The sequence below is a fragment of the Halichoeres trimaculatus genome, unplaced genomic scaffold (assembly GCF_033239565.1).
Source record: "Halichoeres trimaculatus isolate MK-OKI-2021-1 unplaced genomic scaffold, fHalTri1.1 fHalTri1_scaffold_11, whole genome shotgun sequence".
NCBI classification, from domain to species: domain Eukaryota; kingdom Metazoa; phylum Chordata; class Actinopteri; order Labriformes; family Labridae; genus Halichoeres; species Halichoeres trimaculatus.
Window position 1 is genome coordinate 16,115,318 of NW_027437189.1, and position 14,659 is coordinate 16,129,976.

At 39.5% G+C, this 14,659-nt stretch overlaps 1 protein-coding gene across 2 annotated transcripts in view; it reads right to left on the reverse strand.

Moving 5' to 3' along the window:
* Positions 1 to 14,659, reverse strand: part of klhdc8b (kelch domain containing 8B) — a 219,358-nt gene that overhangs the window by 151,786 nt on the left and 52,913 nt on the right. Inside the window, exons 2-3 of one of the 2 annotated variants that reach the window (XM_074680905.1) lie at positions 6,881 to 7,600; positions 6,173 to 6,622 (exon numbers count right to left, since the gene is read on the reverse strand). In XM_074680905.1, coding sequence (XP_074537006.1) covers positions 6,173 to 6,563 — 391 coding nt within the window. In that variant the 5' untranslated portion in view covers positions 6,564 to 6,622; positions 6,881 to 7,600. Of the gene's footprint in view, positions 1 to 6,172; positions 7,601 to 14,659 lie in introns of both variants that reach the window. The other variant, XM_074680904.1, reaches the window with a different exon arrangement.

Here is a 14,659-nt window from a genome sequence, read left to right on the forward strand (position 1 = left end):
TAAACACTATAACGCAAACTACCCACGCACATTGTTGATGCTCCATGGCTGTTCTGTGGAAAGCGGGCAAGAACATGAATAAATGATTGAAGATAAGGAAATTCTCCGTCTTCTGGATATGAATCCTGACCAATGAAAGAAAAAAAAATCGATTCCCACGTGGCATTTGTTTACAACTTCGGACCGCACAAGACTTTTGCCACGTGAATACAAATGAACCAAGTGACAACCGCTACAATTGTATCATTTTTGCCCCTGAATCCAGACAAAGCAAACGAGCCACTGGTGTGAATACACCCTAAGTTTGTACCATATACGAGAGACAAAGATGAGTGTTGATTTAACATTTAATACCAAGATTTGTGAGGAAAGAGGAGAAAATATTAATAACTCAGGGGAAAAGAGGCACAGCAAAACTTTTGTACATTTAGGAAAACCTGTTAAAATAATAAAAATGACATATTACACAACATATTGTCCCTCTCAATTTATAATTGAAGATTCTGATCTAACCATTTTGTATCTGTCGCTACTTTAGAAAGTGATAGAGGCTATTTATCTACATGCAGCAGAATCACACACATGAACAGCTCACATGAGTGCTTCCCTGTAAGAGCAACTGTCACATCTTCCACCTCATTTATTACACTGAGCTGTGACCACGACCCCATGGTTCAAATTCAGATCTAAAAGCCATCCTTTTTGCACAACATGATGGGCCCATCCTCACTCCCTCTCCCACAGCTCTAAACCTCTATCAGCTGCTTGCAGAATCTCATTCATATTCTGTATCTCTTAAGGCCAGACACAGCTGCAGGAGTCTCATGTGATTCAGCTGCGGGAAAACTTTCCTGGATGTGCCCCGCATAGAAATCTCGATAATGGTCTCACCCCTGGCGACTGTGACAGCTCAGTAACTGGGACAGCTTATTACAGGAAGAGTGTAAACGTGGCTTCATACAGTACAATTATGTTGTTTAAAGTCTGTAGTCCAATTAAAATAAGTCATCCACTGCTGAAATTGCAGCCACAGGTGGCTTTCGCAAATATATAGCAATCGGGGTGCAACAACGGTCTCTGTATACACAAATAAACACACCACACACACTGAAGTCAGAGTTAAGAGACAGATGTCAGCAGGTGAAAAAGAATAGAACACGGACATGAAACTCAGTGAAATGTCACAGAGTTCATTGAATGATTTCTTTGGTTATAAGCTGAGAGAGTTTTCCAATTGACTGAAAAGTGGGTGACAAAGTTTAAGACATACAACAGCTGACGTACTCCTGATAAATGAACACTGGGGTCTGCAGTGTCTCACTTTGATAAACACACAGGATTAACTGGTGATGATTATCATCTACACTAATTATTTTCTCTGTGGAGAACACATTCTGCAAATGAATGATGTAAGTGGCCTCCTGTCTCATTTTTTTCAACTGTAATTTTGTGTTCATGTTGCAGCTGCCGAGAGAGAACGTGCACTCTGGTGTATCTCTTCTGAAGCACTCAGGGAAAATGAAAATATGGATGTTTGAGCTGTTAATGCTCAGCTTTTCTCTGGTGGGAGTTTCTCTCTAACGAGTGTGACAGCAACCACTTAGGGGAGTGTTCGGACTGCAGGGCCTTACGAGAAAAAACTCCTCTGCTGCAGCAGTTTCTAGACTGAAAGCTTCCATCTTGAGGCTAATTATGATGCACCACTGGCTGCACTCTCAACAAATAAACCCTGTTTCATACAACAATCAAAAACACTGAGATGTTGATTTATCAAGACGCCCTGCGGTTGACTGGTGACCAATCCAGTGTGAACCCCGCCTCTCGCCCTAGGACAGCTGGGAGAGACTCCAACCAACTGGATAAGCAGTGTAGATAATGGCTGGATGGATAGATTAATTTATAGCTTATATTCATCAAATTTAAACAACTTTTTGTATATTGTATATGAATAGTTTTAAGTATCTGTCAATTCCTCCAGATCTCCCAATCAAGCAAAATTATTATTAAAATTCTATTTTTGCATGCACAAGTTAGGGCTGGGACAGTAACACATCATGACTGTTGTACCATAATCATGAGGTTTTGTGATAGGGTGCAGATCCCCCTGACGTGATCTATTTCATGATGAGTGACGCTCACTAACGTTTGAAATTTGTTGACTAATGGAGGTTTGACAACCTTCATTAAAGTGTTTTGCAACCACCTATATTGCTGACTGAATAAGCTACTCTACTACTGCAAGTATAATATGTCCTTCAAAATAAATCACAGCAAAAAAAAATTCCACTACTACTTCTGCTAAGCAGTGGAGTGCAGGGGTCCCCCCTTGTGGTCCACTTGTAGAAAAAACATACTAAACTGCCCCTTTTGCAGGTTAAAACATGGTAAATTGCCTTCTTGGGAGGCTAAAAAAGGCGCAGAAGTGCACTTGAAAACACACCCCCTTCAGTGGCGAGAAGGCACTGTGTTTGCCTTTTTTCTTCTGCCACTTCTTCCAGGCAACCTATTAGCAACCTCTGCAACCCACTCTTAGGTCCTGTCCACAGCTTTTGATGCAAAGTATCTCATTTTTAGAGATGCACAATAAAATGTAAAAAATGTAAGCATATCATCCATACCAGCTAATAAAGGAAGGCTTGAAATGTTACAGTTGTGAAAGTGTCTACCGACATGTACAGCCAATAAGTTGATGCATTCATTCAGCCCATGCAATGACAGTTTATGCACACCAACAAAAAATTCAAACACAGCTGTTAGATGCATTAAAAATTATTTGCTTTGCTTATGAAGCACGGATGATGCAAGAAGGGAAAAACAGCATTCCTGACCGATTCAAATGAACAGTACATGAACTATCATTATGACGTACTAAGAGTTTCTGAGAAGCAGGTACAAAAGAGAACCACTCTGGCAAAAACATTTCATTTGCCTCTAAAAATCTATGCAGCATTTCAAACAAAGAAGTAAAGGAGCTACAAATCAGTGGAAGATGGCATCTGCAGGCTGAGGATGAACTTTGAATGCTGTCAGTAACGGCTGAAATAAGTTTGAAAGAATGAGCATTTCGGTGCCAGTAGGACCTTGTAGTTAACCCTGTGTGGGCAACCTGGGTACAAATCCAACCAAAAGCCCTTTTCCATATGCCATTGTCCACTGTTTGCTGCTGTATCCCCTGCCTTTTCTCACAAAATAAAGGCTTAAAAGCCCAAAGAAATAACTCTGAAAACAAAAAAAGAAAAAAATGTGGACATTAGATATTAGCAAAAACCTAATTTGCTTCCCTAGTAATTGTAATGACAATTTACTGATGCGTTTTGGAGGATTTCTGCCTTTAAAGAATAAAAGCTGATGAATAAAGACAAAAAGGTTGAGCAAAATATTTTGGTTGTTCTTGAAGAAACACTAGGCTTGGATGGTTCATGCTTTGCTGGGTGTGCCACCAGCACAGCATGGCGGCTCAGCATGTTAAGAAATCTAAGTTTGGCAGACATGCTGTTCTTATTTTTGGTTGCAAAGCTATGATAGAAAAATTATTGGAGTTATTCAATTTTAGTGCCGGGGTGAACTTTAAAAATTCCATCTGATGTGGATTTTACTGATTTGAAGTTTGAACTGTAGCAAAATCTGCAACACCTCTGATCCAACATGATGTAACATTTCTTTTGTTATGCACATGGCAAAACATCTGATAAGTGTAAGAAGTATGAAGTTGAACTACATTTCACTAACCAGCAACAGTGTTTGGTTCATCTTGTCTTTTTTTTTTCCTGGTGTATGATATGCAGCAAAGTGCCCCCATGATAATATTCCCTCATTTCCTCTCTGAAAGGTCAAATAGATTCTTTGGTTTATCGGGTGGACGCAGAAACAGCAGGCTGCCTGAGATGTAAACACAGGAAACTGCAGGAGAGGAGGATTTTAAGTTTATCTTACTGCTGTCCTCTGTTCATTTTCTGCTCTGACTCTTCAACAAACGCCACATTTGAAGTCTCTCTAGACTTTTAGGCTTTGGCGATATCATGAATATTTTCCCTTATAACGGCCCATGATAAGTTAATTCCTTTGCTTCCTTCCTCCCACACTTTTTTCTCTCATGCTTTCTCACGACTCTCCTTCCTCTGAGCCAACACACGAATCTCAGAAAGCATGCTCACGCCTGGGGAATGAACATTAAGTCCAGTATGTTTATTCAGCAGAGGTAGACTGCGTGGCGACTGTCTCTTCCACTCTCCTTGTGTTTGACATCCTTTTGAAGCACGTATGGAAATACTAACACACAAAACAGGTGCTGCTGTGAGCTGACGCACAAATGTCCACGTTCACCTTAACAGCCTTAAATCAGCAGAATCCTTGACTGTAACCCAAGGTGAAGACCAGCTTCCTGAGTTTTCTGTGGAGACATTGATCTCAGTGTTTGGACAAGTTTATCCCAATAATTCATCAACTTCACTTTGAATTAAGGAGTTGATTGTTGTTGTTTGTGTTCCACAGGCTAATGAACATGTCAAAGTTGACGCATACTCCCCTTTATCTCAGTCTTAATGAGGCTACATGAGGTTTTTAGCTGTAATTGATGGGGTGAACACGAGGTCCTACTCCGACTAATTTGAATTGATAGAGCGGACAAAGAAATGAGCTCTCTCTAAGCACCGCAATCAAAGCAACCTGACAAATTAAAACTGTAAACATCTAATGTGTGGCTGAATTACTAATTAACTGGAAATCCAGAGTACGCTTTACAAAATTCATCAGTGTGACTTTCTTGACAAAGAGAGGGAAGAGTCATGATTTAAACATGCAGGGTTGTTAAATTTTTCAGTAACAAATGAGGGACAAAATATTTTGTTGAGGGCTGGTTAAAATGTGGGGTACAAGCAAGAAACTCAGTCTCTAGTTTAACATCGACTTAACTACTATAATGTGTCCCAAGAAAGACTTTTTTTTTCTTAAAAAGGATAAAAAATTAAACCACAGACCCACATCTAGAGTAATCATAGCTATACTCATGCAGAAATTTAACAATATTATGACCAATGCATCTTGTTACAACCTTTAACCAGTGTTGTTTTTTTGTGCATCTCTTTTGCAGCTTCCTGTGCTACATCATTTTACTTGCCTATCCGTATTTTCGATTCACACTAAACCACAGGTCAACTGAAAACAACATCCACCGATGTATGCAGATGAGATTTTCAATGGTCTATGTAAATCTAATGCACATAAAAAGTCCTGTGGATGTATAAAAGGTGTGGTGTCATCAATGCATGATGGACTATCATCTGTGTCAGATCTGATCCAGGCTCAGTTAAGTGCTATCTGGTGATTCAAGAGAAGTTATGTCATTATACGGAAAACAAGGCATCCCACTGAGGATGAACCAAATATGAAATATCACGGCTAATACAAAACAGTTGGCAACACAAATGCAATTCAGAGCTTATCAAAGTATTAGCTTGAAATGTTGATGTAGCATCCAGCAATCACCCTGAAAAGGGCCCAAACTTTGATCTTGCAACTGGTGGTGTGCAGACTCCAGGCCTTGATGCAATACTCTGATTCTTATTCTGATTCTGACATGGTTAGCCAGGCATGCTTATTAAAGAGATCCCCAAAATCATGCTGTGCTTTTTCATATTTGAGTAATTGGATGGGATGAAGCAGTAATTCTGGATAGCTCTGGTAATTGGAACACGTCCATTTTCAGTAGTGTAAAACAAATACTGACCACTTGTTGCAAAAGCCAGTTGATGTTTGAGTCCAAGTTCAAAGTCAGTAATAATAGCATATGCAACTTTGCATCTGTTTAACTTCACAAAAGCTATAATTTTTTGAACAACAAAAAAAAAAAAACACCCACACACTCTTGCCAATCTAATATTAGCCTGGCTTCACAGCAACACCAAATATCACAAGCAAGAGAAATGAACTCCTTACTTTAAATCCACAGACAAATTTCAACATCACTGCTCAATCAAAGGGATCAGGCTTCAGATTCTTAACAGAACACACTCTTGAGGATCTTTTCTACTGATTGCCAAGGCCAACAAACCAAGAATGACACAAACCCCACCAATGTGGTCCAACTTTACTTTGTGTACTCCTGCCTATAGGGGATCATGGGTGATATTGAAGCACACAAACTTCAAGTATAGAAAACATAATTCTGTCTTACCTTTCTCCAGAGCAGTGACTCCCATGCAAGGCTGACCTAGGGTGGCCTTCGTCTCCCATTTCCCCTCGTCAGGGTGATAAACCTCCACAGAAGCCAGCGGTGTCTGCTGCTGATTCATGCCCCCAAGCACCATCACCTGGCCCCCCAGTGCCACAGCTGAAGTCCCTGCCCTCGCAGTGGGCAGCGGCGGTAGCTGGCTCCACGTCTGGCTCTCCACATCCAGGACCTCCACACTGTCCAGGGGCATGCCGGTTTCACTGCAGCCTCCCATCACATAGAGCAGGCCCTCGTGATACACTGGAGTGCAGTAGACACGGCGCTGTGACATGGGGGGGAACTGCTCCCAGTACAGGGACTTTACAGGACTCACCGCCATCTCCTGCACAGGCATGTCTCCAGTACTGAGAGGAGGGGACGCACCATCACACACGGCGCCCAGGAGGGGAGGAACTGGTTGGATGAGAGGGCACACAAAGGTGGAACAGCACTGAGCCAAAGTAGGAGAAACAAGCAGAGCCACAGGCTTGTTTCTGTCAGTGAGTGACCACCTGAACCTCCTGAGTCCACGAGGAGAGAAACGACTAAAAAAATAATAATAATAAAAGATTTCTCTGAAAAAGGGGATGAGGAGGACAAGGGTGCTAGGGATTGAAAGAATCCACAGAAAAGGTAGAAGGAAAGGAGAGGGAATGAGAAAACTGAACTCACTTCTCAGACAGATGTCACAGGTCCCTCTATTCAAATGTTTTATTCATTCCACCGTTGGTGTTGGTGCAGCAAAGCCATCTGCTTTCCATCCTCCCCTACTCTGTTCTCTCAGGGCTCCACTCTCGTTCACTGCTTCCTCCTGAGAGGTTACTTTTTTTCTCTTGGTTTGGGCTTGACTATATTCCAAGAAAAATGCTGATGCTTCAAGACGATGTCCCAGAGCTAAGTACTTAATCCTGCAAAGACTTCAACCAAGTCCGAAGGCGAGGAGTTAAAAAAAAAAAAAAAAAAAAAAAAAAGGACAAGATGGGGGAATGGCACTGGATCAAAGACCAAAGAGGAGAGTTAGGGACGCAGGCCTTCCGTAGTGCCCTGATAATCCAAGGAAAGTATTCGCAGCATGAATTTTATATCATTTAAACAAAGGGCAATTATTCAAGGCTACCAGTCGCCAACAGCTGCAGAGCCACTGTTCTATTTGAACCTCAGCGACAGAGCCTCCAGGGGAAAAATCCTTTAATAGGAGGAGTAAAGTCTTTAGATTAAACTCTATGTGAACAGAAGGACTGTAAGGCTCCCCTGCATTTTAACAAAGATTTGATTCCCTCGGTTTAACAAGAACTCCGACGGTGGCTCCTTTAAGGCTTGCTGTCAGACTTGGGGCCTTCTCAGTGTGCTCTGCAGTTTGGTGGCTCTGAAGAGGGTGAGTTTTTTCTTTAGCTGAAAGAAAACAAGACAGGAAGTGCAAATTAGCAACAATGAAGAAAATCACGTTGATCTGCTTTAAAATTTACATTGAATGCATCATTTTGACAGTGGGGACTGACTTTTTAAAAACAGGTCCTGAATTCTTCTCTTTGGACACAGAGAAATGGTACAGTCTGAGCTCATAAAGCATCTTTTCAATTCCTCTGCCCTTTCGAGATACTTTAAACTTTATGTCATAAATACAAGCATAATTTAGTGCAGTGCAAAGCAAATGTAGAACTATTCACCTACACATACACCGCAAGGTGTGCCTTCAGGAGACCCAAGGATACTTCTACATCTAGACAAGAGAAACAGGGATCAAACTGCCAACCCTCTGATTGGAAGGTTACGACCTCCACCCCTGAGCCATAGCCACCCACACATTGGTTAGGCAAGACATACAATCTGGAAAGTCCAGTTAAAGTAAGAAACTCATGACCTGGTCATTTCATCAGATAAAAAAGGACACACATATTCTTGACCCAATAACATATAGATACAATCATATACCCAAAGAAAATTATGAATTATGAAAATTATGTTACACTCATTATTCTTGTGGGGGACAGGAAATGGCAGAAACACAGAGTTTGTATAATGAAGTTTCGTATAAAACTTGAACAGAACATTAAGCAACACTCTGCACTAGTAAAAAGATTTATGGTTGACAAATGACAATGCAATTCAGGGCAAAACAAAGCTGCTAGCTATCATTAGCATAAAATATTGATACTGTAACATCAAACAATTTAAAAAATGTTTGTTTGTTTTTTGTGCTCTTAAACTTTCATGTTGCAACTGATGCAAACTCCTAGCTCTTCTAAGGTGGTATACTGTTAGCCAAGCTGAAAAAAGTGAACAGGCAAAGATAAACAGAAAAACACAACCAAAGAAACTCTGAATGTCATCAAAAGTTCACTTTGAATCGCTTCCTGTGCACAAATTTTAGGAAATCACAACAACCCTGCTGCACCTTTTTCATTTTGCGAAGCAAAGACGGAGTGTCTGGCACCTCTGCCTGTTGGCATTGTGGCAAAAATGTGAGTTTCAGTCTCAGGCTGGTTGTGAGAGTTAGGAAATAATGATAGTGAGTAGACACGTCTGGGTCCAAAACATCTTTGATCAGAAAGAGTGGAGCAACGTTCTGTCTTGCAATCTGGGCCACAGCAGGAGAGCTAGTATGACCATTTATCAGTCGCTGATTGCAATGTAGGAATGTAAAACAAGAGGTGAGAAAAAATGGAGAAAAATGTTCAGTTTGATGTACAGAACATGACAACAAGATAAAAGAAAAATGTTTAACATGGTCATGAACTAGAGTGTACAGTTTAAAGTTCATTCTGACTGCAATGACGATCCAATGAGAATCCCTTGCCATGGATGGGTTATTGACTACTAAAGCAGTATGAATAAAACATTTCTATATCAATAAGATTATCTTTCAAGCCATTCTTTATTTAGACTTGTTCATGTTATTGGTTGGTTGCAGGGGAATAATCAGGACAATATGAAGGGGACGATGTGACAGCCATGACTGGAAGGTAATGTGGAATATCATCATCATTGTCAAGTGGCTGGTATTATAATGACAACCTATTTTTATCTGCAGTCACACTTTTCCTTCCAAGGCCTGATCACCATAAGCAAAAAGACTGGAATGTAACATGCAGTCAGGTGGTTTACTGTCTCTGAGTGAGATAAGGAATGAGTTCTTCCCCTGTAATGAGGAATCAGTGCTAAACTGTATCAAAATGAGATCTGAAATTATTCTGCAGAGCTTTCAAAATGCAAATCTCTCCTGACTTTTCACTGCTACTAAAATTTCTCCTTATGGACAAATCGAGGCTGAGTTCGAAACAGACAAGTAATCCTGTCAGGTTTCAATATAACAGCATCGCATTCATATTACAATGCATGTTATAATCTGGATCACATTCACACTGCTGACAGCATGTCGTACTGTGCGCTGATGTGTGTGTGACTGGATTTCTATCAGTGTGTGAGTGGACTCAGCAGGAAGCAGGCACACTGTGGCCTGTTGATTGACAGGAAAAGTAATGACATTTAGCAAGTGTGAGGAGAGGAAAAGAAAGAGACACAATGCAGATTTTTGTCCCTCAGCTCCTTCCCCTTCAAGCTAACAGGTTACACATATAAAGCATACACACAGGCTGAGCCCTTAGTATCTTTTTTAGGTCGGTGCTTTGTGAATACGCTGACCTTTCAGTGAGACAGAACGAGGAAATAAGGATAGCAGATTGATGATATATACATTGTAACTTCCACATGTACTGATGTATCTGCTGAAATATCTTTGTGAATATAAACACCTTCATGCTTCCATCTGCAACCTTTCTTTTCAGGGGGATAAGACCAATTTCATGAGAGAAAGATGAAAGGAAAAGTGGATTTCTCACAAAATAAGAAGAACTCACACAAGTTTGTGAGTTTTGGTTTAATAACATATTGGATATAAAATTACAAGCTATATGAGCAGACAGCACAGCAGCAGCAGCAGCACAGCAGGAGGTAAAGTCTGCCTACAGCTATGTTGCTGCAGCTGTGCATATTTGTTAATACTTCAGGATAATGCATCATGGTTGCATCATATTATAATCAAATTTAAAATTACTCTATAATTTTATTATAAAAGAAAAATGCATCATATACTTGAGCACATATGTATAACAGTTTAAAGCAACATGTCAACACAGATTATCTCAGATTATGTAACCACTGCATAACTGAATTGCTCTACTTCACCATGCAGGTGTTACATGGTTAATTCATCCCCCAGATGGGTTCATTAAATCATTGAGAAGGAGTGTGCATGGATTGTTTGCACGGATATGTGTGATACCCAGAGCTTCAGGTGAAAACTAATCCTATACATAATGCATCTGTTCTGAAGTTTAGCATTTTATGAAGGCACAAATTGGGACATCAAGAAAATTATTCACCAAGCACTGAGATTTTCTATTAGGAAATGAAACCCCTGCTTGATTCTTTTATTCTGCCTCTGATTTTGGCTCAAGGTTTAATTAACAGACACTCATTGAAAACATCAAAAACTTTTAACCCAAAAAGAAATTCACATCAGGTTAAAGTAGCATCTTACAAGTTTGTCTGGAAGTGAAACACAGTGGATTTTATTTCAGAAACTTGTTATACGCTTCAAAAGTGAACAAAAAAACAGGATTATCTGATTAATAAAATGCAGGTGTTGGAATAAAACCTGAAACCAGAACTGCATGGTAGGTGTCAGACAAATAACAACGCACTGCTGAGGCTTTTTCTTCTTTTATCACAGCAAAGGCAATCATTCAAAATGATTCAAGCAAGAAGGACGAGAATCAAAAAGAGCAATTTTGACACATATCTGTAATGGTCAAAATTACACAATCTAACCAAATGGTGTTACATTATTCAAAGAGTACAGCACTTCTATGACCCTGACAACAGCTGTTGGAAAACCAGACAGAAATCAAAACATCCATGTAAAAATTAAATTATAATTTATTTATTTTTTTACACTTTTTTTTAACTTTTTTTTTTTAAGCTTGGTCAGGGGAGGTCCTCAACCAAATACGGGGTTATTTCCATTGTTGCTCATCTGCTACTCTGAATCACAAGTACAGAGTAACATGCCAGCACTTAAAGAGGTATTATCTTTCCTTTGTTTTAAAAATTCATATAAATTAACAATGCTGGATGCTCAAACTACATGTGTTCAAATTTTCAAACCCTGCATAATTTTAATATAGCAAAATACCCCCTCTTTAAAGTCTGATGTCAGTGCTGAAATTTGGTCAAATTGCACCAATAACAGTAAAACCCTTTTGATTTTAGAAAAAAAAACATTTACAAAGTGTGAATTTCATTGGATTTTGGCTTCCTAACATTTGTAAATGACATTAACGTGTTCCCAAACAGAGACATCACTCCTTGCTAAAAGTTAGATATGGCTGATTTACATGCTTTTTCTGGGGTTATTTCTGTTTTAATGTCTGTGCCTTTGTCTGTGTGTGAGCAGTCTTTTGAGTTCTGTTGTTTATTCCAGTGTCTCTGAAGGCAACAGCATGCAAAAATATCTGTTTCTGAAGTTTCCCTTCTATTATTCATCAGTGTTCCATGATTTTGAGAGACATAGCTAAGCCTCCACTTTTGTTTAAATGTAAGAATTTTGTCACAAATATGTTGTGGTGGAATTAGTGAGGGATACATGGCAGAGTGGGGAAATAAAATATGAAACATACAGATAAATTTATCTTCTGAAGGTTGTGCAGTGCAGTGTGATCCTCACACAGACAGACATCAGTCCTCTCTGTTGGTCCCCAGCGAGTCTATCAGATATGAGCAGACATGAAAAACTCAGTTATGTAAATTTCTCTTTAGCTCATTCCTCAAAAACATCACACTCCTGTAGAACACAGTCTGTATCTTCTTCCAGCTGCTGTGCTCAATGATCCCAAAAATACCTCACCTCAAGATATTGACTCTACAATCCTCTGTGTTGAAACTGTGGGTGTTTCATTCGAGGTTATAATTGTTATATTTTATTTCATAAAGGCAGTAGGCTAACAAGTAAACACTTCTTTTCCCAACACTCAGCTGTAGGAGGTTATTATATTCCAAGTTAATATGCTGTGAATGCTTTCATGTTGGAGCGTGCATGGCAGATGTGACTATGGCCAAGACTCCCCAGGGAGCTCTGTTCCTGTTAGCAACACATGCTGACAGGTCTAATACAGGCAGAGCAAACAACACAATAACCGCTTAATGTGAGGAATTAAACACCAAGAGTAAGGATAGAACTGAGTCCATTTAAAGTACTCTGACTCCTCAGGGATCCACGATTCAATTTTATCTTGCAATTATATGAAAACATAATGTGTCTAAGTGTAAAAAAACACATCTACTACCTGATTTACTCCCCAGCATTTAGCTTCTAAAAGTGTTGAACTGAACAGAAAACATATTCAGCTTCATTACACAGATTTGCTGTAACTCCCACTCAGAGAGCGGATAAACACTTATTCTTTCTGCCGCAGCATCCTGATACAAATATTTACTTTAGGAGAAACTCTGTACAATGTCAAGATACCTAACTGTACCTCACACACTGGTGTGAAAGTGAAGAACAGGAATCAACTGTCTCAGAATGAGACTTACACATGTATATTTTACTACTTACAGAGACTGGGCAAAACCAAGATCGTCTCAGTGATGACACCTATTGATTAAAAAAGAGGTGTAATAGAGCCAAATGGTGGCAGTCACTGTTAAGAAATGTTGACTTAAACTAACTTTGGCCAAACTAGACACAAAGAGGCAAAATACAGGCTGGTCTTTAGTTTCAAACAGTAACACTGCACTCAATTTGGGTTGAGGATCAGCCAGATGGACGGCTAATTGGAGCGCCAGTGGAATTATTTTGGGTCTACTACTTGACTTTTTTGTTCCATAACCCTCAGGATCTTTTAAGAAATTCAAAATAACTGTCTTACTGCATCCAACCTCAGCAGCAATAGCGCATCCCAAGAGGCCTTGCTCATGCAGCTCAACAATCCAACAACGTTCAAAGAGAGAAAGCTTTTTTGCTTTTGTCATCAGGAGGTCATGACAGTGTGAATACCTGACAGAAAATGACACAGAATCCACATTTTTGTGCAGATTTTGTCTTTTAAAGGCTGTAGTCTTACACCTTTGATCTGCTGGTGAACAGTCTATTTTACTTTAACTGTTGTTAGTATTAAAATGCTCAGTCATTTATCTATCTATCTATCTATCTATCTATCTATCTATCTATCTATCTATCTATCTATCTATCTATCTATCTATCTATCTATCTATCTATCTATCTATCTATCTATCTTTTTTTTTTTTTGTCTTACTGCAATGTATAACACAGAGATGTTGGTTCAGGCCTCTGGTCCACTCTTGGGGATGGTAGCGTCATAGGGAAAGACGGTGGCAATGTGCAGCATGGAGTGGAGACAGCAGGACGAAACAGGGCAGGTGTGTGTAGCTTCCAGAATGAATGAATTTCCTGTTACCACCTGAACCAATCCTTGTACTAGCCTGTAAACATGTTTATGTTGGTGTAAAAATGCAAATTTTAACATTGGTGTTAATGAGTTTCTTGGGCTTTTTGAGCCAGCTGCTTGGTTACACACCAAGTGTAAAATACAAGTTAACTTGCCCATGATGTCAACACCTGCTGAATTTATCACGTATTAAAATTATTCAAAGGGTGTTATTGATTTTTGAGAGAAAGTGCGGATCAGATGACTTTAAACCTTAAAAAATCCTTAGCACCACTTACACAGCTGAAGATGTAATTCACCATATTAACATGGATATATTCCACACTAAGCTCTCCTTTTTCTTATCCTTATTTTCTAAAATATGACTCTTACTTCCATCCTGGGACTTGGCTATAAAGCCGAACTGTAATAGAGGGATTTTGCAGATATTGTCCCATGTGCCCTCTACTTAGATAGGGAATGTTATCATCAGTTTGGGGTTTTCTCTAAAGATTACAAAAACACTACTTGCAGACTTGCCAAAACCCCTCTTGGGGGTCCTTTCATTATGACTACAAAAATCATTAAGTTTGTGCTTCTGATAATGAAAAGCTCAGCCTGAACTGCTGTTTTAAGGGTCATAAATTGTCTAATATTTGAATTCAAACAACACACTAAGTTTGCAGGAGATTCTGATATCTTCAGTGTACTTTTTTGATCTGATGTTCAGATCCTCATACCCCTTAATGCCACAGGTAAACTTTGACACTCATGAGGTTGTGAGATTCTGCACATTTAAATGGTGATCAATAAAGTGACATCATTAAACTCTATCTAAACAGCATGGTTCACAACAAGGACAGGCCTCCTGTGGCCTGTTAAACGGCTAGTTTTCATGAGCATCATTTGGTGCTGGTAGTGCTTTAAAGAGGTTCACTGACTTCTCCTTAAATGCAACTTGGCAAGAAAGTAATCCCACATAAACACTTAGCGACATCCACGA